At 42.9% G+C, this 21,500-nt stretch overlaps 1 protein-coding gene across 1 annotated transcript; it reads right to left on the minus strand.

Moving 5' to 3' along the window:
- Window positions 1-1,148: 1,148 nt before the first annotated feature.
- On the minus strand, window positions 1,149-2,454 carry LOC124696476 (putative E3 ubiquitin-protein ligase SINA-like 6). The gene is made up of 2 exons (XM_047229204.1): window positions 2,305-2,454; window positions 1,149-2,173 (listed from the first exon to the last, which is right to left on the minus strand). Exons 1-2 carry the CDS (start codon window positions 2,452-2,454, stop codon window positions 1,307-1,309), a joined length of 1,017 nt encoding a protein of 338 aa, XP_047085160.1. The 3' UTR covers window positions 1,149-1,306.
- Window positions 2,455-21,500: the final 19,046 nt, after the last annotated feature.

The following is a 21,500-nucleotide window of genomic DNA, read 5'->3' on the forward strand; positions in this document are numbered from 1 at the left end:
TAATTTATTTACCAAACTATATTTTGGTCAGAATAAGAGATTATTATTATTATTATTATTATTATTATTGTTATTGTTATTGTTATTGTTATTATTATTATTATTATCTTTGAAAAGTTCTCTTCTCCCCATCCTCAGCTGCTTTTCAAATTATATGTTTGTATTTCATTGACACAAAAATATAGCTTATCTTGAGGTGCTCTTCAGTTTTTATTTTTTTACATTTAATTAATTGGCTTGAAAAGACATACACACGTGTGTACAAGCGACATGATAACATGGTCTCTCTTGCTCAACTCCGCGAGGTATCTATTTAGAAATATCCAGCAATAAAAAGAAGCAGCTCGTCAAATCATCATGCCTCTTCATGAATATGATACTGTTTTCAGCTAAAAAAAAGATACTCTTTCTCTTCTGAATGTATAACTACCATTCGGTCAATCCAATCTCCGCACATGCTAACGAGTGGCAGATAAAGAATCTTGGATGGCAGTTCCTTGGTAGTGTGGTTACTATTACTTGAGTAACACACGCTTCATGGCTAATGAACAATGGTCCATCTTAATCAGTCGCCTCCTTGTTTCTTCTCCGGACATCACACATGACTCGTTCTACATCCACACCATTCTTATCCCTGTCCGTGTGCGCACAATCTCCTCCAAGCCTGTCCTACCGTTGACGACACTATAATGCTGATGGCTATGAACAAGGCAAGAGGGTTACCAGGCATGCTTGATTGCATTGACAGTATGCATCGTAGGTGGAAGAACTCCCTTACAACATGGAAACGTCAGTACTCCGGGGCATATGTATGGTCCAACCATGATTCTTAAAGCCATTGCAGGTATTTGAATAGCAAACATCAGAAGCGATAGTTTGCCAAAACAGCTTATATTATGGAACAAAGTGATATATCAACTATGCAAGGCGGGAGAATAAGGTGTTTTTTTTTTTTGCGGGAGAAAAAGTAACCAACGACCCACAGCCTTCTGCCGAACCGGGTCATGTTACAAATTATTTTATTTTGAAACTGAATTCAGGTTGTACTCTCACACAACATATACAACAACAAAAAAAGAACAAGATGTAAGTCAGCTCACACATCTGGAGATGGAACAACACCGAAATTGTCATACGGTTTACACATCTGAGAGATCCATGATATGGAACACAAGACATAATTCAGACTAAATGAAGATGGAGCAGCACAGTGAAGGTGAGGACACACACACAAACACACCTTTGCTTAACTAAGGATCGGAGGTATTACTATTACTTAGCTGCTTTCCTTCGCTTACTAGCTAGTTCATTTTCTGCTTTTCTTGTACACTTTTCCTTCAGCCGCAGGAGACATCGGACTAAAAGGACGCTTAGGACTCAGCTTAGGACTAAATGGATTGGTAGGACTAAAAGGGGGCGACTTAGGACTAAATGGATGTGTAGGGCTAAATGGAGGAGGCTTGGGGCTAAAAGCTGGAGACTTGGGACTAAAAGGAGGAGGATGTGCGAGCCTGTCGATGTAGACGGTGACGGGGACGCTGTCGCCGGTGAGGTAATCTTTCTTCACCCTCAAGCACTTCATCTCCCCCGGCGCTGGTGCAATGCTGGACAGGGAGCTGCTCTTCATCACCGGCGACTCCAGGGTCTGCCTCGTGCCGTCGTCCGAGTGCTCCACGGCGATCTTGCATGAGAACTGTGGGGGCACGCCGCCGTCCGCCCGGATGCAAACCAGCGACACCTCCACCTCCTCCGCGCCGCGCTCGCTCGCGGAAAGCAGGAACACGCTCCGGCGCCGATCAGCGTCGTTGTCATCCTCGCCAACGAGGACCTGCCAGCGCCGGGAAAGGGGCAGGCTGATGGCCTCGAGCTGGCCGTAGCGGATGACGAGGATGGCGCGGGAGTGCTCGGAGACGTGCTTGAGGAGGTTCTGCAGGGAGCCAGAGAAGCCGCAGCGCTCCGGGCAGCCGCAGGGCGCGTGCTGGCACGCGCGGCGGTGGTAGGCGGCCTCGTGGTAGACGACCCCGCCGACCTTGCAGCCGTGCTTCTCGTAGTCGCACGGCACGAAGACGGCGGCGGCGAAGTCGTCGGCGAGCGTGGAGTGGGCGACGGTGCGGCCGCAGGACTCGCCGTGGGCGCCGCGGCAGAACGAGCACATCAGATGATTCGCGTCACACTGCAGCACGCGACCCAAAGATAAAGGGATCGATCAAGCCAAGCAGATGTCGAAGCAAGATCAAGACTTGGAATTATACAGGACTATTCTGCAAGAAAAGAAAGATTGGGGCGTTGGTTGGTTGATCTCACCTTGAAGATGGGGGGTTTGAGGGGAAGGTGGCAAGTATGGCAGTCCAACATCTCCGCCGCCATATGCACCGTCCTAGCGCGGACCACCTGCTGCGGCTGCGGCTCCGGCACCAGTGCTCCGTCTCCACTGCCGCCGCCACCCTGGCTCATCTCTCCTCCTTCTCTTGCTAAATGGTAAAGGCGCAAGCTAGGTTCAGTACAGCGCAATGCCTAACACCCAACTGGACTTTCACTCAACACCATGCCAATGGCAATGCCATCTCGTCATATACTCCTTGCCAGGTTGCACATTATACTCAGGATATGGAGAGTACAACAAGTTGGTCTACTACATGCATGTCACGGTGCACATTGCATGGAGGATAGGGAAAAAGTACAAAAGATCGCTAGGTACTCCATGCCAAGTCGCACATTATGAACTCACCATTAATGACCAAAGTTTGGGCCTGGCTCGACTTAGGTGAGTGGTACCGACTTTACGTTCGGGCTGGTGATGGACATCTTTTTTTTTTGAGGAAATAATAACTAAGGTAAACACTACCTATCGCAGACCGATGACAAAGAAATCGTCGGACCGCTCCTATGCCGTCCATTCTATTCTCACCCCAGTCGTCGGATGAGAATAAAATGGATGTCACAGGAGCGGTCCGACGATTTGTTTATCATCAGCATGCGATAGGTATTGCCGCAGATCAGCCCCTCGCTCCCTCGCTCGACCAGCTTTCTCATACAGTTATCTATAATATCTAAATAGGAGCAACCCACTAAAAGTATTTCTCTCAACATGCAAGCTATCTACCTCACCAAAGTTGCCACCTCAGCCACTAATTCTACTCTCTATCACATGCAGCATGGCACATCGTTGTTTCTTTCTCCATTGGCAAAATATTGAATCTTTATTGGGAGTGCTTAACTACAGGACTCTGCTGACCCATCGGTTACTTGGCCTTTGGCCTGGAACTTCACCCCTTCCTCTCCTCAGAGCACTAGGGGCAAACGGATCCACACCAGGGAGACGAGCGAGCAGTCCACCTATTTATTCTGCCGTGTCAATGAAGCGCGAGCCTTGCCCTTCTACATGGTAATACAATTTCTATTCCCATAAGCTTCATCTTCTCATTTTCTTTGTTGAATGAAAAGTGACATGCAATTTTCTCACCCAAAGATCCTCTTGCTTCAGGGTTGAAGCCTGGAAAGGAGCGGCAAGGTCAGCATGCTGATTCTTTTCCCTGCTCCCTCCCTTATTTCTTTCTGGATCTCTTTGCATTCCGTGATTTAAATTTATTATTTTTGTTAGTTTAGTGATTTCCATCTAAAGCATCACCTTTATTTTCCATTTTGTTTGATTTTGCAGAAACAAGTCACACATGTATCTGCTGATCTGCAGTTCTCCGGTAAGATATTTTATCGAGTTGGGCATGAAGCTCCCGATGTGAAGCCCAATTTTTGTTGTATTATTTCCTCTTTCCTATTTTGTTGGACTACACGCCTACTTTATTTCCTTCTCCGTGTAGAGTTTGATACTACTTTCTTGCTAGATGCTTCATAGAATTCCCATGTGATACAACAGAGATGCAAGATGAAGAATCTCCCCGCGTGTTAGCTGTCTTCGTTTTGTGTTTTCCGCGGTGTATCTCTCGGTGTGCAATATATTTTAAAGTTTTCTTCTTCTAATGACATAAGTATGGAACTGACGAAGTACTCCAGTTTGCACTACTGGATGGTATCTGCGATACATAGTCCCTCCTGGAGTCACTTTTCATGTAAAATTATGACAACATGTTAAGCATATAATGGACATAGCACCTTCCTGTTTTTTTGTCTTACCGTAATATTTGAGCTTCTGAAATACTGTAATCCTAGATCACTTCCATGAAGCAACAACTTCACCCCTTCCTCTCCCCAGAGCACTAGGGGAAAACAGATCCACACCAGGGAGAAGAGCGAGCAGTCCACCTATTTATTCTGCCGGTAATCCCAGACTTACGGACAAACTGGGTTACGGAAACCTTACGGGCCAACGTGGGTTGCATTGGTTGGTTAGAATTTGATCCCCTCCTGAAAATCCGGGGCTGACCTTAGATTTCCGCTTGTGTTCTGTGAGTCCATATGATTTTTCCATAAAAAAATTCCGTATGTGTAGCATTGCCCTTCTTCATGGTAATACAGTTCCTATTCCCATAAGCTTCTTCTTCTCATTTCTTTTTTGAATGAAAAGGGACATGCAATTTTCTCACCCAAAGATCCTCTTGCTTCAAGGTTGAAGCCTGGAAAGGAGCGGCAAGGTCAGCATGCTGATTCCTTTCCCTCCTCCCTCACTTATTTCTTTCTGGATCTCTTTGCATTCCGTGATTTAAATTTATTATTTTGGTTAGTAGTGATTTACATCTAAAGCATCACCTTTATTTTCCATTTTCTTTGATTTTGCAGAAACAAGTCACACATGTATCTGCTGATTTGCAGTTCTCCGGTAAGATATTTTATCGAGTTGGGCATGAAGCTCCAGATGTGAAGCCCAATTTTTGTTGTATTATTTCCTCTTTCCTATTTTATTGGACTACACGCCTTCTTTATTTCCTTCTCCGTGTATAGTTTGCTACTATCCCATGTGATACAACAGAGATGCTAGATGAAGAATCTCCCTGCGTGTTAGAGTTTTCCGCCGTGTATCTCTCGGTGTGCAATATATGTTAAAGTTTTCTTCTTCTAATGACATAAGTATGGAACTGACGAAGTACTGCAGTTTGCACTACTGGATGGTATCTGCGATACATAGTCCCTCCTGGAGTCACTTTTCATGTAAAATTATGAAAACATGTTAAGCATATAATGGACATAGCACCTTCCTGTTATTTTTGTCTTACCGCAATATTTGAGCTTCTGAAGTATTGTAATCCTAGATCACTTCCATGAAGCAAGAAGTGTAATTGTATTAATACTCAGTATGCTCACCAATTTTATAATTAAAACTGCACATTTTTATTGTAATATTTTAATCTACAGATTTCCGCAGCAACGCGCGGGGCATCATCTAGTTTTAGAGAAAAGAGGGGACGTGGACGCTAGATTTTAGAGGTATTTATGATTCTAGCATAGGATTTCTGAAATACATGAAAAACAAGAGTATACACTATATAGAGGCAGTTGAATCTTTTCATCTTGTCACTTTCCCGTCGGGTCGCCTCGCGCGGGTGGGGCGACCAAACCCTAGACAGAAAAGGCAGCCAAATCCCCTTCCCTTGGCCGCCGGCGGTGGCCCGGCCATCAAAGGCGGTGGGCGAGGGCAGCGCCCTGACGGCTGATGGCGTGTAACTTACACGTTCGTTGGGAACCCCAAGAGGAAGGTATGATGCGCACAGCAGCAAGTTTTCCCTCAGAAAGAAACCAAGGTTTATCGAACCAGGAGGAGCCAAGAAGCACGTTGAAGGTTGATGGCGGCGGGATGTAGTGCGGCGCAACACCGGAGATTCCGGCGCCAACGTGGAACCTGCACAACACAACCAAAGTACTTTGCCCCAACGAAACAGTGAGGTTGTCAATCTCACCGGCTTGCTGTAACAAAGGATTAGATGTATAGTGTGGATGATGATTGTTTGCAGAGAACAGTAAAACAAGTATTGCAGCAGATTGTATTCAGTATAAAAGAATGGACCGGGGTCCGCAGTTCACTAGAGGTGTCTCTCCCATAAGATAGCATGTTGGGTGAACAAATTACAGTCGGGCAATTGACAAATAGAGAGGGCATAACAATGCACATACATGACATGATGAGTATTGTGAGATTTAATTGGGCATTACGACAAAGTACATAGACCGCTATCCGAGCATGCATCTATGCCTAAAAAGTCCACCTTCGAGTTATCATCCGAACCCCTTCCAGTATTAAGTTGCAAAACAACGAGACAATTGCATTAAATATGGTGCGTAATGTAATCAATAACTACATCCTCGGACATAACATCAATGTTTTATCCCTAGTGGCAACAGACACATCCACAACCTTAGAACTTTCCGTCACCTGTCCCAGATTTAATGGAGGCATGAACCCACTATCGAGCATAAATACTCCCTCTTGGAGTTAAGAGCAAAAACTTGGCCAGAGCCTCTACTAATAACGGAGAGCATGCAAGATCATAAACAACACATAGGTAATAGATTGATAATCAACAAAACATAGTATTCTCTATCCATCGGATCCCGACAAACACAACATATAGAATTACAGATAGACGATCTTGATCATGTTAGGCAGCTCACAAGATCCGACAATGAAGCACATGAGGAGAAGACAACCATCTAGCTATCTGCTATGGACCCATAGTCCAGGGGTGAACTACTCACTCATCACTCCGGGAGGCGACCATGGCGGTGAAGAGTCCTCCGGGAGATGAATCCCCTCTCCGGCAGGGTGCCGGAGGTGATCTCCGAATCCCCCGAGATGGGATTGGCGGCGGCGGCGTCTCGGTAGGTTTTCCGTATCGTGGCTCTCGGTGCGGGGGTTTCGCGACGAAGACTATATGTAGGCGGAAGGGCAGGTCCGGGGGCCACACGAGGGCCCCACACAACGAGCCGGCGCGGCCCAGGCCCAGGCCGCGCCGCCTTAGTGTGTGGCCGCCTCGTGGCCCCACTTTGTCTCTCCTTCGAACTTCTGGAAGCTTCGTGCAAAAATAGGACCCTGGGCGTTGATTTCGTCCAATTCCGAGAATATTTCTTTACTAGGATTTCTGAAACCAAAAACAGCAGAAAACAGCAACTGGCTCTTCGGCATCTCTTCGGCATCTCGTTAATAGGTTAGTGCCGGAAAATGCATAAATACGACATATAATGTGTATAAAACATGTAGATATCATCAATAATGTGGCATGGAACATAAGGAATTATCGATACGTCGGAGACGTATCAGCATCCCCAAGCTTAGTTCCTGCTCGTCCCGAGCAGGTAAACGATAACAAAGATAATTTCTGGAGTGACATGCCATCATAACCTTGATCATACTATTGTAAACATATGTAATGAATGCAGCAATCAAAACAATGGAAATGACATGAGTAAACAAATGAATCATAAAGCAAAGACTTTTCATGAATAGCACTTCAAGACAAGCATCAATAAGTCTTGCATAAGAGTTAACTCATAAAGCAATAAATCAAAGTAAAGGTATTGAAGCAACACAAAGGAAGATTAAGTTTCAGCGGTTGCTTTCAACTTATAACATGTATATCTCATGGATAATTGTCAACATAGAGTAATATAACAAGTGCAATATGCAAGTATGTAGGAATCAATGCACAGTTCACACAAGTGTTTGCTTCTTGAGGTGGAGAGAAATAGGTGAACTGACTCAACATAGAAGTAAAAGAAAGGTCCTTCAAAGAGGAAAGCATCGATTGCTATATTTGTGTTAGAGCTTCTATTTTGAAAACAAGAAACAATTTTGTCAACGGTAGTAATAAAGCATATGTATTATGTAAATTATATCTTACAAGTTGCAAGCCTCATGCATAGTATACTAATAGTGCCCGCACCTTGTCCTAATTAGCTTGGACTACCGGATCATCGCAATACACATGTTTTAACCAAGTGTCACAAAGGGGTACCTCCATGCCGCTCTGTACAAAGGTCTAAGGAGAAAGCTCGCATTTTGGATTTCTCGCTTTTGATTATTCTCAACTTAGACATCCATACCGGGACAACATGGACAACATATAATGGACTCCTCTTTAATGCATAAGCATGTGGCAACAATTAGTGTTCTCATATGAGATTGAGGATATATGTCCAAAACTGAAACTTCCACCATGATTCATGGCTTTAGTTAGCGGCCCAATGTTCTTCTCTAACAATATGAATGCTCTAACCATTAAAGTGGTAGATCTCCCTTACTTCAGACAAGACGGACATGCATAGCAACTCACTGATATTCAATAAAGAGTAATTGATGGCGTCCCCAGAAACATGGTTATCGCACAACAAGCAACTTAATAAGAGATAAAGTGCATAAGTACATATTCAATACCACAATAGTTTTTAGGCTATTTGTCCCATGAGCTATATATTGCAAAGGTGAAGGATAGCAATTTTAAAGGTAGCTGATGCGTGTAGTTGACACGTCCGTTGGGAACCCCAAGAGGAAGGTGTGATGCGCACAGCGGCAAGTTTCCCTCAGTAAGAAACCAAGGTTTAATCGAACCAGTAGGAGTCAAGAAGCACGTTGAAGGTTGATGGCGGCGGGATGTAGTGCGGCGCAACACCGGAGATTCCGGCGCCAACGTGGAACCTGCACAACACAACCAAAGTACTTTGCCCCAACGAAACGAGTGAGGTTGTCAATCTCACCGGCTTGCTGTAACAAAGGATTAACCGTATTGTGTGGAAGATGATTGTTTGCGAAAAACGATAAAACAAGTATTGCGATAGATTGTATGCGATGTAAAGAATAGGACCGGGGTCCACGGTTCACTAGAGGTGTCTCTCCCATAAGATAAAAGCATGTTGGGTGAACAAATTACGGTCGGGCAATTGACAAATAGAGAGGGCATAACAATGCACATACATGTCATGATAAATATAGTGAGATTTAATTGGGCATTACGACAAAGTACATAGACCGCTATCCAACATGCATCTATGCCTAAAAAGTCCACCTTCGGGTTATCATCCGAACCCCTTCCAGTATTAAGTTGCAAAACAACGGACAATTGCATTAAGTATGGTGCGTAATGTAATCAATAACTACATTCTTAGACATAGCATCAATGTTTTATCCCTAGTGGCAACAAGCACATCCACAAACCTTAGAACTTTCCGTCACTCGTCCCGGATTCAATGGAGGCATGAACCCACTATCGAGCATAAATACTCCCTCTTGGAGTTAAGAGCAAAAACTTGGCCAGAGCCTCTACTAATAACGGAGAGCATGCAAGATCATAAACAACACATAGGTAATAACTTGATAATTAACATAACATAGTATTCTCTATCCATCGGATCCCGACAAACACAACATATAGTATTACGGATAGATGATCTTGATCATGTTAGGCAGCTCACAAGATCCGACAATGAAGCACAATGAGGAGAAGACAACCATCTAGCTACTGCTATGGACCCATAGTCCAGGGGTGAACTACTCACTCATCACTCCGGAGGCGACCATGGCGGTGAAGAGTCCTCCGGGAGATGAATCCCCTCTCCGGCAGGGTGCCGGAGGAGATCTCCGAATCCCCGAGATGATTGGCGGCGGCGGCGTCTCGGTAAGGTTTTCCGTATCGTGGCTCTCGGATGCGGGGGTTTCGCGACGGAGGCTATTTGTAGGCGGAAGGGCAACGCGAGGGGGCCACACGAGGGCCCCACACGCCGGCCGGCGCGGCCAAGACCTAGGCCGCGCCGCCCTAGTGTGGCGGCGCCTCGTGGCCCCACTTCTTTCCCCTCGGTCTTCCGGAAGCTTCGTGGCAAAATAGGACCCCGGGCGTTGATTTCGTCCAATTCCGAGAATATTTCTTTACTAGGATTTCTGAAACCAAAAACAGCGAGAAAACAGACAATCGGCTCTTCGGCATCTTGTTAATAGGTTAGTTCCAGAAAATGCACAAATATGACATAAAGTGTGCATAAAACATGTAGATATCATCAATAATGTGGCATGGAACATAAGAAATTATCGATACGTCGGAGACGTATCAGTAGCACTCAAGCAATTTACTTTGGAATGGCGCATAGTGGTTGGCTCAAGGATTTTGGATGCATGAGAAGTATTCCCTCTCGATACAAGGTTTAGGCTAGCAAGGTTATTTGAAACAAACACAAGGATGAACCGGTGCAGCAAAACTCACATAAAGGACATATTGTAAACATTATAATACTCTACACCGTCTTCCCTGTTGTTCAAAACTCAATACTAGAAATTATCTAGACTTTAGAGAGACCAAATATGCAAACCAAATTAGCAAGCTCTAGGTGTTTCTTCATTAATGGGTGCAAAGTATATGATGCAAGAGCTTAAACATGAGCACAACAATTTCCAAGTATCAAATTATTCAAGACATTTTAGAATTACTACATGTAGCATTTCCCGATTCCAACCATATAACAATTTAACGAAGAAGATTCAACCTTCGCCATGAATACTATGAGTAAAGCCTAAGGACATACTTGTCCATATGCAACAGCGGAGCGTGTCTCTCTCCCACACAATGAATGTTAGGATCCATTTTATTCAAACAAAAACAAAAACAAAAACAAACCGATCCAAGCAAAGTACATAAGATGTGACGGAATAAAAATATAGTTTCAGGGGAGGAACCTGATAATGTTGTCGATGAAGAAGGGGATGCCTTGGGCATCCCCAAGCTTAGACGCTTGAGTCTTCTTAGAATATGCAGGGTTGAACCACCGGGCATCCCCAAGCTTAGAGCTTTCACTCTTCTTGATCATATTGCATCATTCTCCTCTCTTGATCCTTGAAAACTTCCTCCACACCAAACTCGAAACAACTCATTAGAGGGTTAGTGTACAATAAAAATTAACATGTTCAGAGGTGACACAATCATTCTTAACACTTCTGGACATTGCATAAAGCTACTGGACATTAATGGATCAAAGAAATTCATCCAACATAGCAAAAGAGGCAATGCGAAATAAAAGGCAGAATCTGTCAAAACAGAACAGTCCGTAAAGATGGATTTTATTGAGGCACCAGACTTGCTCAAATGAAAATGCCCAAATTGAATGAAAGTTGCGTACATATCTGAGGATCATGCATGTAAATTGGCATATTTTTCTGAGCTACCTACAGGGAGGCAGGTCGAAATTCGTGACAGCAAAGAAATCTGTAACTGCGCAGTAATCCAAATCTAGTATGAACCTTACTATCAAAGACTTTACTTGGCACAACAAAGCACAAAACTAAGATAAGGAGAGGTTGCTACAGTAGTAAACAACTTCCAAGACTCAAATATAAAAACAAAATACTGTAGTAAAAACATGGGTTGTCTCTCATAAGCGCTTTTCTTTAACGCCTTTCAGCTAGGCGCAGAAAGTGTATATCAAGTATTATCAAAAGGTAGAGCATCGATATCATTACTTGTTCTAATAATAGAATCAAAAGGTAACTTCATTATCTTTCTAGGGAAGTGTTCCATACCTTTCTTGAGAGGAAATTGATATTTAATATTACCTTCCTTCATATCAATGGTAGCTCCAACAGTTCGAAGAAAAGGTCTTCCCAATATAATGGGGCAAGATGCATTGCATTCAATATCCAAGACAACAAAATCAACGGGGACAAGGTTATTGTTAACGGTAATGCGAACATTATCAACTCTCCCCAAAGGTTTCTTTATAGCATTATCAACAAGATTAACATCCAAATAACAATTCTTCAATGGCGGCAAGTCAAGCATATTATAGATTTTCTTAGGCATAACGGAAATACTTGCACCAAGATCACATAAAGCATTACAATCAAAGTTATTGACCTTCATCTTAATGATGGGCTCCCAACCATCCTCTAGCTTTCTAGGAATAGAAGTTTCAAGTTTTAGTTTCTCTTCTCTAGCTTTTATGAGAGCATTTGTAATATGTTTTGTAAAGGCTAAATTTATAGCACTAGCATTAGGACTCTTAGCAAGTTTTTGTAAGAACTTTATAACTTCAGAGATGTGGCAATCATCAAAATCCAAACCATTACAATCTAAAGCAATGGGATCATCATCCCCAATGTTGGAAAAAAATTCAGCAGTTTTATCACAGGCAATTTCAGCAGTTTTAGCAGTTTCAGGTAATTTTGCGCGCTTTGCACTAGGAGTGGAAACATTGCCAACACCAATTATTTTACCATTAATAGTAGGAGGTGCAGCAACATGTGGAGCATTAGCATTGCTAGTGGTGGTGATAGTCCAAACTTTAGCTACATTGTTCTCTTTAGCTAGTTTTTCATTTTCTTCTCTTTCCCACCTAGCATGCAATTCAGCCATTAATCTTATATTCTCATTAATTCTAACTTGGATGGCATTTGCTGTAGTAACAATTTTATTTTCAATATCCTCAGGTTTAGCAGCCATTTTATTAATTAAAGAAGATTGTGACGCGAGACATGTATGAGATTCGGTTTTCGAGCATTTGCAAGTTTAGTTTGCAACCCGTAAATCTCCATATTCAGATTTTCAAGTTGATTTCCTATATTCTTCAACAAGGTAGATTGTTCATTCATAGTTTTAGTAAACAATTTATTTTGCTCATATTGTGATTGCATAAAGCTCTTGGTGGATCTTTCAATTTCTAACATCTTTTCCTTATTAGGTGAAACATATCTACCATAAGAGTTACCATTAGCAGGATATGGCCTAGAATTTTGAGCAACCAATGAAGCTAACGGAATATTATTAGGATCAACATTAGTCCTATCATTCACAAGCATAGACATAATAGCATCAATCTTATCACTCAAGGAAGAGGATTCTTCGACAGAATTTACCTTCTTACCTTGTGGAGCTCTTTCCGTGTGCCATTCGGAGTAATTAATCATCATATTATCAAGAAGCTTTGTTGCTTCACCAATAGTGATGGATATAAAGGTACCTCCAGCAGCTGAATCCAATAGGTTCCGCGAAGAAAAGTTCGAGTCCTGCATAAAAGGTTTGGATGATCATCCAAGTAGTCGATCCATGGGTTGGGCAATTTTTAACCAAAGATTTCATTCTTTCCCAAGCTTGAGCAACATGTTCATTATCCAATTGTTTAAAATTCATTATGCTACTTCTCAAAGATATAATTTTAGCAGGGGGATAATATCTACCAATAAAAGCATCCTTGCATTTAGTCCATGAATCAATACTATTCTTAGGCGAGAGATAGCAACCAATCTTTAGCTCTTCCTCTTAATGAGAAAGGAAACAATTTTAATTTTATAATGTCACCATCTACATCTTTATACTTTTGCATTTCACATAATTCAACAAAGTTATTGAGATGGGCAGCAGCATCATCGGAACTAACACCGGAAAATTGCTCTCGCATATCAAGATTCGAGTAAAGCGAGGTTTAATTTCAAAGAATTCTGCTGTAGTAGCAGGTGGAGCAATAGGTGTGCATAAGAAATCATTATTATTTGTGGTTGTGAAGTCACACAACTTAGTATTTTCAGGAGTGGCCATTTTTAGCAGTAGTAAATAAAGCAAACTAGATAAAATAAATGCAAGTAACTAATTTTTTTGTGTTTTTGATATAGAGTGCAAGACAGTAAATAAAGTAAAGCTAGCAACTAATTTTTTTTTGTGTTTTGATATAATGCAGCAAACAAAGTAGTAAATAAAATAAAGCAAGACAAAAACAAAGTAAAGAGATTGGATTGTGGAGACTCCCCTTGCAGCGTGTCTTGATCTCCCCGGCAACGGCGCCAGAAAAAGAGCTTGATGGCGTGTAACTCACACGTTCGTTGGGAACCCCAAGAGGAAGGTATGATGCGCACAGCAGCAAGTTTTCCCTCGAGAAAGAAACCAAGGTTTATCGAACCAGGAGGAGCCAAGAAGCACGTTGAAGGTTGATGGCGGCGGGATGTAGTGCGGCGCAACACCAGAGATTCCAGCGCCAACGTGGAACCTGCACAACACAACCAAAGTACTTTGCCCCAACGAAACAGTGAGGTTGTCAATCTCACCGGCTTGTTGTAACAAAGGATTAGATGTATAGTGTGGATGATGATTGTTTGCAGAGAACGAGTAAAACAAGTATTGCAGCAGATTGTATTCGAGTATAAAAGAATGGACCGGGGTCCGCAGTTCACTAGAGGTGTCTCTCCCATAAGATAGCATGTTGGGTGAACAAATTACGGTCGGGCAATTGACAAAGAGAGAGGGCATAACAATGCACATACATGACATGATGAGTATTGTGAGATTTAATTGGGCATTACGACAAAGTACATAGACCGCTATCCAGCATGCATCTATGCCTAAAAAGTCCACCTTCGAGGTTATCATCCGAACCCCTTCCGAGTATTAAGTTGCAAAACAACGAGACAATTGCATTAAGTATGGTGCGTAATGTAATCAATAACTACATCCTCGGACATAGCATCAATGTTTTATCCCTAGTGGCAACAGCACATCCACAACCTTAGAACTTTCCGTCACTCGTCCCAGATTTAATGGAGGCATGAACCCACTATCGAGCATAAATACTCCCTCTTGGAGTTAAGAGCAAAAACTTGGCCGGAGCCTCTACTAATAACGGAGAGCATGCAAGATCATAAACAACACATAGGTAATAGATTGATAATCAACATAACATAGTATTCTCTATCCATCGGATCCCGACAAACACAACATATAGAATTACGGATAGATGATCTTGATCATGTTAGGCAGCTCACAAGATCCGACAATGAAGCACATGAGGAGAAGACAACCATCTAGCTACCGCTATGGACCCATAGTCCAGGGGTGAACTACTCACTCATCACTCCGGAGGCGACCATGGCGGTGAAGAGTCCTCCGGGAGATGAATCTCCTCTCCGGCAGGGTGCCGGAGGTGATCTCCGGAATCCCCCGAGATGGGATTGGCGGCGGCGGCGTCTCGGTAAGGTTTTCCGTATCGTGGCTCTCGGTGCGGGGGTTTCGCGACGAAGACTATATGTAGGCGGAAGGGCAGGTCTGGGGGCCACACGAGGGCCCCACACAACAGGCCGGCGCGGCCCAGGCCCAGGCCGCGCCGCCTTAGTGTGTGGCCGCCTCGTGGCCCCACTTTGTCTCTCCTTCGGACTTCTGGAAGCTTCGTGCAAAAATAGGACCCTGGGCGTTGATTTCGTTCAATTCCGAGAATATTTCTTTACTAGGATTTCTGAAACCAAAAACAGCAGAAAACAACAACTGGCTCTTCGGCATCTCGTTAATAGGTTAGTGCCGGAAAATGCATAAATACGACATATAATGTGTATAAAACATGTAGATATCATCAATAATGTGGCATGGAACATAAGGAATTATCGATACGTCGGAGACGTATCAACAACCTCCCTAATCACGGAGACGGGACGATCACTCGGGTGGTAGGGATGTTGGGTGTGTCTAGCGGCGCTTGCCGGAGGAGCTCGACAAGGTGGGCAGCGAGTGGAGCGACAATGTGTGACAAGGTATCGACTTGTCAATGCCTACAGATTGTAGACTAGGGTTTTCAAGGCAGTAAAGGGCAAGTAGATCTCGAAGGTTCAGCCGGAAAAGTACTCGACGACTATGAAAACTAGGATTGTGTTGACAATGAAATTGATACTTTCTTTGTCCCTCGACTCCCCCTTATATAGGAGGCGGAGCCGAGAGTTTCGTGATGTACAAGTTACAAAGTCCGGGAGACTATCTGTGTCCGTCCCGTAATAGTTACAAGTTGATATTCCTAATACAACTCTATCTTTCCAAACTATCTCCTGACTGGGCTTCCGGGCTTCATAATCTTCGGGTCGTGGGCATTCAGTAAACCCCGGGTACCATCTTCGGCAGGCCCATTGGGGATGCCTATGTCAGTAGCCCCCGAGATTTTGCTTGAATCGAAGAATCAGGGAAAATCTCCAACTCTACAATTACCATATAACTTCTTCGAGTCAACACATAACTTTAATAAAACAGTCGTATATTGTACAGGGAAAATGGTAATTGGGGCTGGTTCATCTGACGGATCAGGTACCAGTTAACTGCTCTTGTGGCAATCCACCAAAACCTACTTCAAGATCACGTCCCTAGACATGATCTCGGGATACTAGTGTAATTCGACACGCGCCGCTTAAGGTCTTACCAGATGCCGAATTCCAGTCATGTTTTATCGGGTACCTAACGCGTCCGTTAGAATTTTTCTTCGTATCTGCTGATACGGAAAAAGTAGCAAAGCGCCGTCAGATGCGGTGCCACGCCGCACAGGACGGATCCGGGGACTTACCTTCGCAAAGTATTGCGGCATTCAGAGATTAGTTCGCGACTGAGGCGCTCTGAGAATATATTGTCGAGTACTTTTTTCGGCTGCTGTAATAGCACATTTATTCGAGTCACCGGATTACTTATATATTTTTATCTTGTCCTCCCGATGGGAGTATATGAAGAGTTATTTGCATAACTCGAAGTATGCTCACCATGCCTTTCATAATTTTATCGGGCACACGAACAGCGTTCCCGATGGGAGTAGCCCCCGAGGCTACATCCAAGTGCTTGTACTTGGTTGTAGGCTCACTACTTTAACATCTTTTGTCGCTATATTATCATATTTTCGAGTTCTTCCATCTTTATCGGGTGCGCGACCAGCGCTCCCGATGGGAGTAGCCCCCGAGGCTACAGCCAAGTGCTTGTACTTGGTTGTAGGCTCAATTTGCTTTACTGATGAAGAACTCTATATTTTATCATCCGCGTTTACCTCTTATCAGAAGTATAAACAATACTTCTGATAAGAGTAGCCCCCGAGCATATGAACAAATACTTGTATTTGACCATAGGCTCTCAAAATCGTCATTATTCCTTCTCTATCGCCAATCCTCGTAACACCGTAGTCGAAATTTATCCTTTAGAGTGACATCAGTGCTGACGATAGCCACGACCACTGTCAACACCCGGATTTTTAAGTCCAGATGCCTATTATGCCATACATCGCAATCCCAGGAATATTCTTTTTGCGAGATGATACGTCTCCAACGTATCGATAATTTCTTGTGTTCCATGCCACATTATTGATGTTATCTACATGTTTTATGCACACTTTATGTCATATTCGTGCATTTTCTGGAACTAACCTATTAACAAGATGCCGAAGTGCCGATTCTTGTTTTCTCGCTGTTTTTGGTTTCAGAAATCCTAGTAAAGAAATATTCTCGGAATTGGACGAAATAAAAGCCCGGAGGCCTATTTTCTCACGAAGCTTCCGGAAGTCCGAAGGAGAGACGAAGAGGGGCCACGGGGAGCCAAACCCTAGGGCGGCGCGGCCCCCCTTGGCCGCGCGGCCCCGTGGTGTGGGGCCCCCGTGCCGCCTCTCGACTTGCCCTTCCGCCTACTTAAAGCCTCCGTGACGAAACCCCCGTACCGAGAGCCACGATACGGAAAACATTACCGAGACGCCGTCGCCGCCGATCCCATCTCGGGGGATCCTGGAGATCGCCTCCGGCACCTCGCCGGAGAGGGGAATCATCTCCCGGAGGACTCTACACCGCCATGGTCGCCTCCGGAGTGATGAGTGAGTAGTCTACCCCTGGACTATGGGTCCATAGCAGTAGCTAGATGGTTGTCTTCTCCCCATTGTGCTATCATTGTCGGATCTTGTGAGCTGCCTATCATGATCAAGATCATCTATCCGTAATTCTATATGTTGCGTTTGTTGGGATCCGATGAATAGAGAATACTTGTTATGTTGATTATCAAAGTTATGCTTATGTGTTGTTTATGATCTTGCATGCTCTCCGTTTCTAGTAGAGGCTCGGCCAAGTTTTTACTTTTAACTCCAAGAGGGAGTACTTATGCTCGATAGTGGGTTCATGCCCGCATTGACACCGGGACGAGTGACGGAAAGTTCTAAGGTTGTGTTGTGCTCGTTGCCACTAGGGATAAAACATTGATGCTATGTCTAAGGATGTAGTTGTTGATTACATTACGCACCATACTTAATGCAATTGTCCGTTGCTTTGCAACTTAATACCGGAGGGGGTTCGGATGATAACCCTGAAGGTGGACTTTTTAGGCATAGATGCAGTTGGATGGCGGTCTATGTACTTTGTCGTAATGCCCAATTAAATCTCACTATACTCATCATGATATGTATGTGCATTGTCATGCTCTCTTTATTTGTCAATTTCCCAACTGGTAATTTGTTCACCCAACATGCTGTTCGTCTTATGGGAGAGACACCTCTAGTGAACCGTGGACCCCGGTCCAATTCTCTTTACTCGAAATACAATCTACTGCAATACTTGTTTTTACTGTTTTCTCTCGCAAACAATCATCTTCCACACAATACGGTTAATCCTTTGTTACAGCAAGCCGGTGAGATTGACAACCTCACTGTTTCGTTGGGGCAAAGTAGCTTGGTTGTGTTGTGCAGGTTCCACGTTGGCGCCGGAATCTCCGGTGTTGCGCCGCACTACATCCCGCCGCCATCAACCTTCAACGTGCTTCTTGGCTCCTCCCGGTTCGATAAACCTTGGTTTCTTTTCGAGGGAAAACTTGCTGCTGTGCGCATCATACCTTCCTCTTGGGGTTGCCCAACGAACGTGTGAAATACACGCCATCAAGCTCTTTTTCCGGCGCCGTTGCCGGGGAGATCAAGACACGCTGCAAGGGGAGTCTCCACTTCTCAATCTCTTTACTTTGTTTTTGTCTTGCTTTATTTTATTTACTACTTTGTTTGCTGCACTAAATCAAAATACAAAAAAATTAGTTGCTAGTTTTACTTTATTTGCTATCTTGTTTGCTATATTGAAAACACAAAAAAAATTAGTTACTAGCATTTACTTTACTTATTTCATCATGTTTCCTTTTAATTTTACCACAAAGAACATACCGGTAGGACGTGGGTCTATAGTTGGGAGAAATAACATAGAAGAATTCTTCAATCATGTTAGTACCATTGAAAATTTTGAAGATAGACACTTGGTAGACCTTGCGCCTACTTATGAAATTGCTGCTGCGCATTTAGTTCGCTTGTTGGAAACCAAATTTGTTAATCTCAATCCTATAATCCAACATATGTTTTTCACACTTGGTGATATGGAAGAGGGGGAAAAGAAAGATTTTGTTTTAGAAACCCTTCTTAGAGAATTTGGTGGTCTAGCAAGAGAAGCTAGAAAGGTCTTTGCTAAATTTAATATGCTTGGTTCTCCTATTAATTTTGCTAGTCTCCTTGAAAAGATGGATATGGATAGAATAAGATACACTAATAATATTGATGATGGTGGGGAGATCAAAGCACCAATACCATGCAAGCTCCTAGCTATGAATGATGCACTAGAAAATAATTATGCTTGGCTTGTTCCTGAAAATTTGTTTGATGAGAGTAGCACGCCTAAGACTAATGAAAAGGGAGATGCTAAAACTTATGTATCTAATATAATATGCCTGGTTGAGAAGAGCCCACACCCCGCTGTAGAAATACCACCCTTCGATAACACTTGAGTCACACTTTCGCGCCTAGCCGAAAGGCGTTAAAGAAAAGCGCTTATGGGAGACAACCCATGTTTTTACCTACAGTACTTTGTTTTTATTTTGTGTCTTGGAAGTTGTTTACTACTGTAGCAACCTCTCCTTATCTTAGTTTTGAGTTTTGTTGTGCCAAGTTAAGCCGTTGATAGAAAAGTAAGTACTAGATTTGGATTACTACGCAGTTCCAGATTTCTTTGCTGTCACGAATCTGAGCCCACTGCCCTGCAGGAAGCTCAGAAAATTATGCCAATTTACGTGCATGATCCTCAGATATTTACGCAACTTTCATTCAATTTGAGCATTTTTATTTGAGCAAGTCTGGTGCCATTTTAAAATTCGTCAATACGAACTGTTCTGTTTTGACAGATTCTGCCTTTTATTTCGCATTGCCTCTTTCGCTATGTTGGATGAATTTCTTTGATCCACTAATGTCCAGTAGCATTATGCAATGTCCAGAAGTGTTAAGAATGATTGTGTCACCTCTGAATATGTCAATTTATATTGTGCACTAACCCTCTAATGAGTTGTTTCGAGTTTGGTGTGGAGGAAGTTTTCAAGGATCAAGAGAGGAGTATGATGCAACATGATCAAGAAGAGTAAAAGCTCTAAGCTTGGGGATGCACCCGGTGGTTCACCCCTGCATATATCAAGAAGACTCAAGCGTCTAAGTTTGGGGATGCCCAAGGCATCCCCTTCTTCATCGATAAATTATCAGGTTCCTCCCCTGAAACTATATTTTTATTCGGCCACATCTTATGTGCTTTTTCTTGGAGCGTCGGTTTGTTTTTGTTTTTGTTTTGTTTGAATAAAATGGATCCTAGCATTCACTTTATGGGAGAGATACACGCTCCGCTGTAGCATATGGACAAATATGTCCTTGGTTTCTACTCATAGTATTCATGGCGAAGTTTCTCCTTCGTTAAATTGTTATATGGTTGGAATTGGAAAATGATACATGCAGTAATTGCTATAAATGTCTTGGGTAATGTGATACTTGGCAATTGTTGTGCTCATGTTTAAGCTCTTGCATCATATGCTTTGCACCCATTAATGAAGAAATACATAGAGCATGCTAAAATTTGGTTTGCATATTTGGTTTCTCTAAGGTCTAGATAATTTCTAGTTTTGAGTTTGAACAACAAGGAAGACGGTGTAGAGTCTTATAATGTTTACAATATGTCTTTTATGTGAGTTTTGCTGTACCGTTCATCCTTGTGTTTGTTTCAAATAAGCCTTGCTAGCCTAAACCTTGTATCGAGAGGGAATACTTCTCATGCATCCAAAATACTTGAGCCAACCACTATGCCATTTGTGTCCACCATACCTACCTACTACATGGTATTTTCCCGCCATTCCAAAGTAAATTGCTTGAGTGCTACCTTTAAAATTCCATCATTCACCTTTGCAATATATAGCTCATGGGACAAATAGCTTAAAAACTATTGTAGTATTGAATATGTAATTATGCACTTTATCTCTTATTAAGTTGCTTGTTGTGCGATAACCATGTTTATCGGGGAACGCCATCAACTCATTGTTGAATTTCATGTGAGTTGCTATGCATGTTCGTCTTGTCCGAAGTAAGGGCGATCTACACTGAGTTGAATGGTTTGAGCATGCATATTGTGAGAGAAGAACATTGGGCCGCTAACTAAAGCCATGATTCATGGTGGAAGTTTCAGTTTTGGACAAATATCCTCAAATCTCTAATGAGAAAAGAATTAATTGTTGTCAAATGCTTAAAGCATTAAAAGAGGAGTCCATTATCTGTTGTCTATGTTGTCCCGGTATGGATGTCTAAGTTGAGAATAATCAAAAGCGAGAAATCCAAATGCGAGCTTTCTCCTTAGACCTTTGTACAGAGCGGCATAGAGGTACCCCTTTGTGAAACTTGGTTAAAGCATATGTATTGCGGTGATAATCCAGGTAGTCCAAGCTAATTAGGACAAGGTGCGGGCACTATTAGTACACTATGCATGAGGCTTGCAACTTATAAGATATAATTTACATGATGCATATGCTTTATTACTACCGTTG

This window comes from Lolium rigidum, chromosome 3, assembly GCF_022539505.1.
Source record: "Lolium rigidum isolate FL_2022 chromosome 3, APGP_CSIRO_Lrig_0.1, whole genome shotgun sequence".
Taxonomy (NCBI): Eukaryota; Viridiplantae; Streptophyta; class Magnoliopsida; order Poales; family Poaceae; genus Lolium; species Lolium rigidum.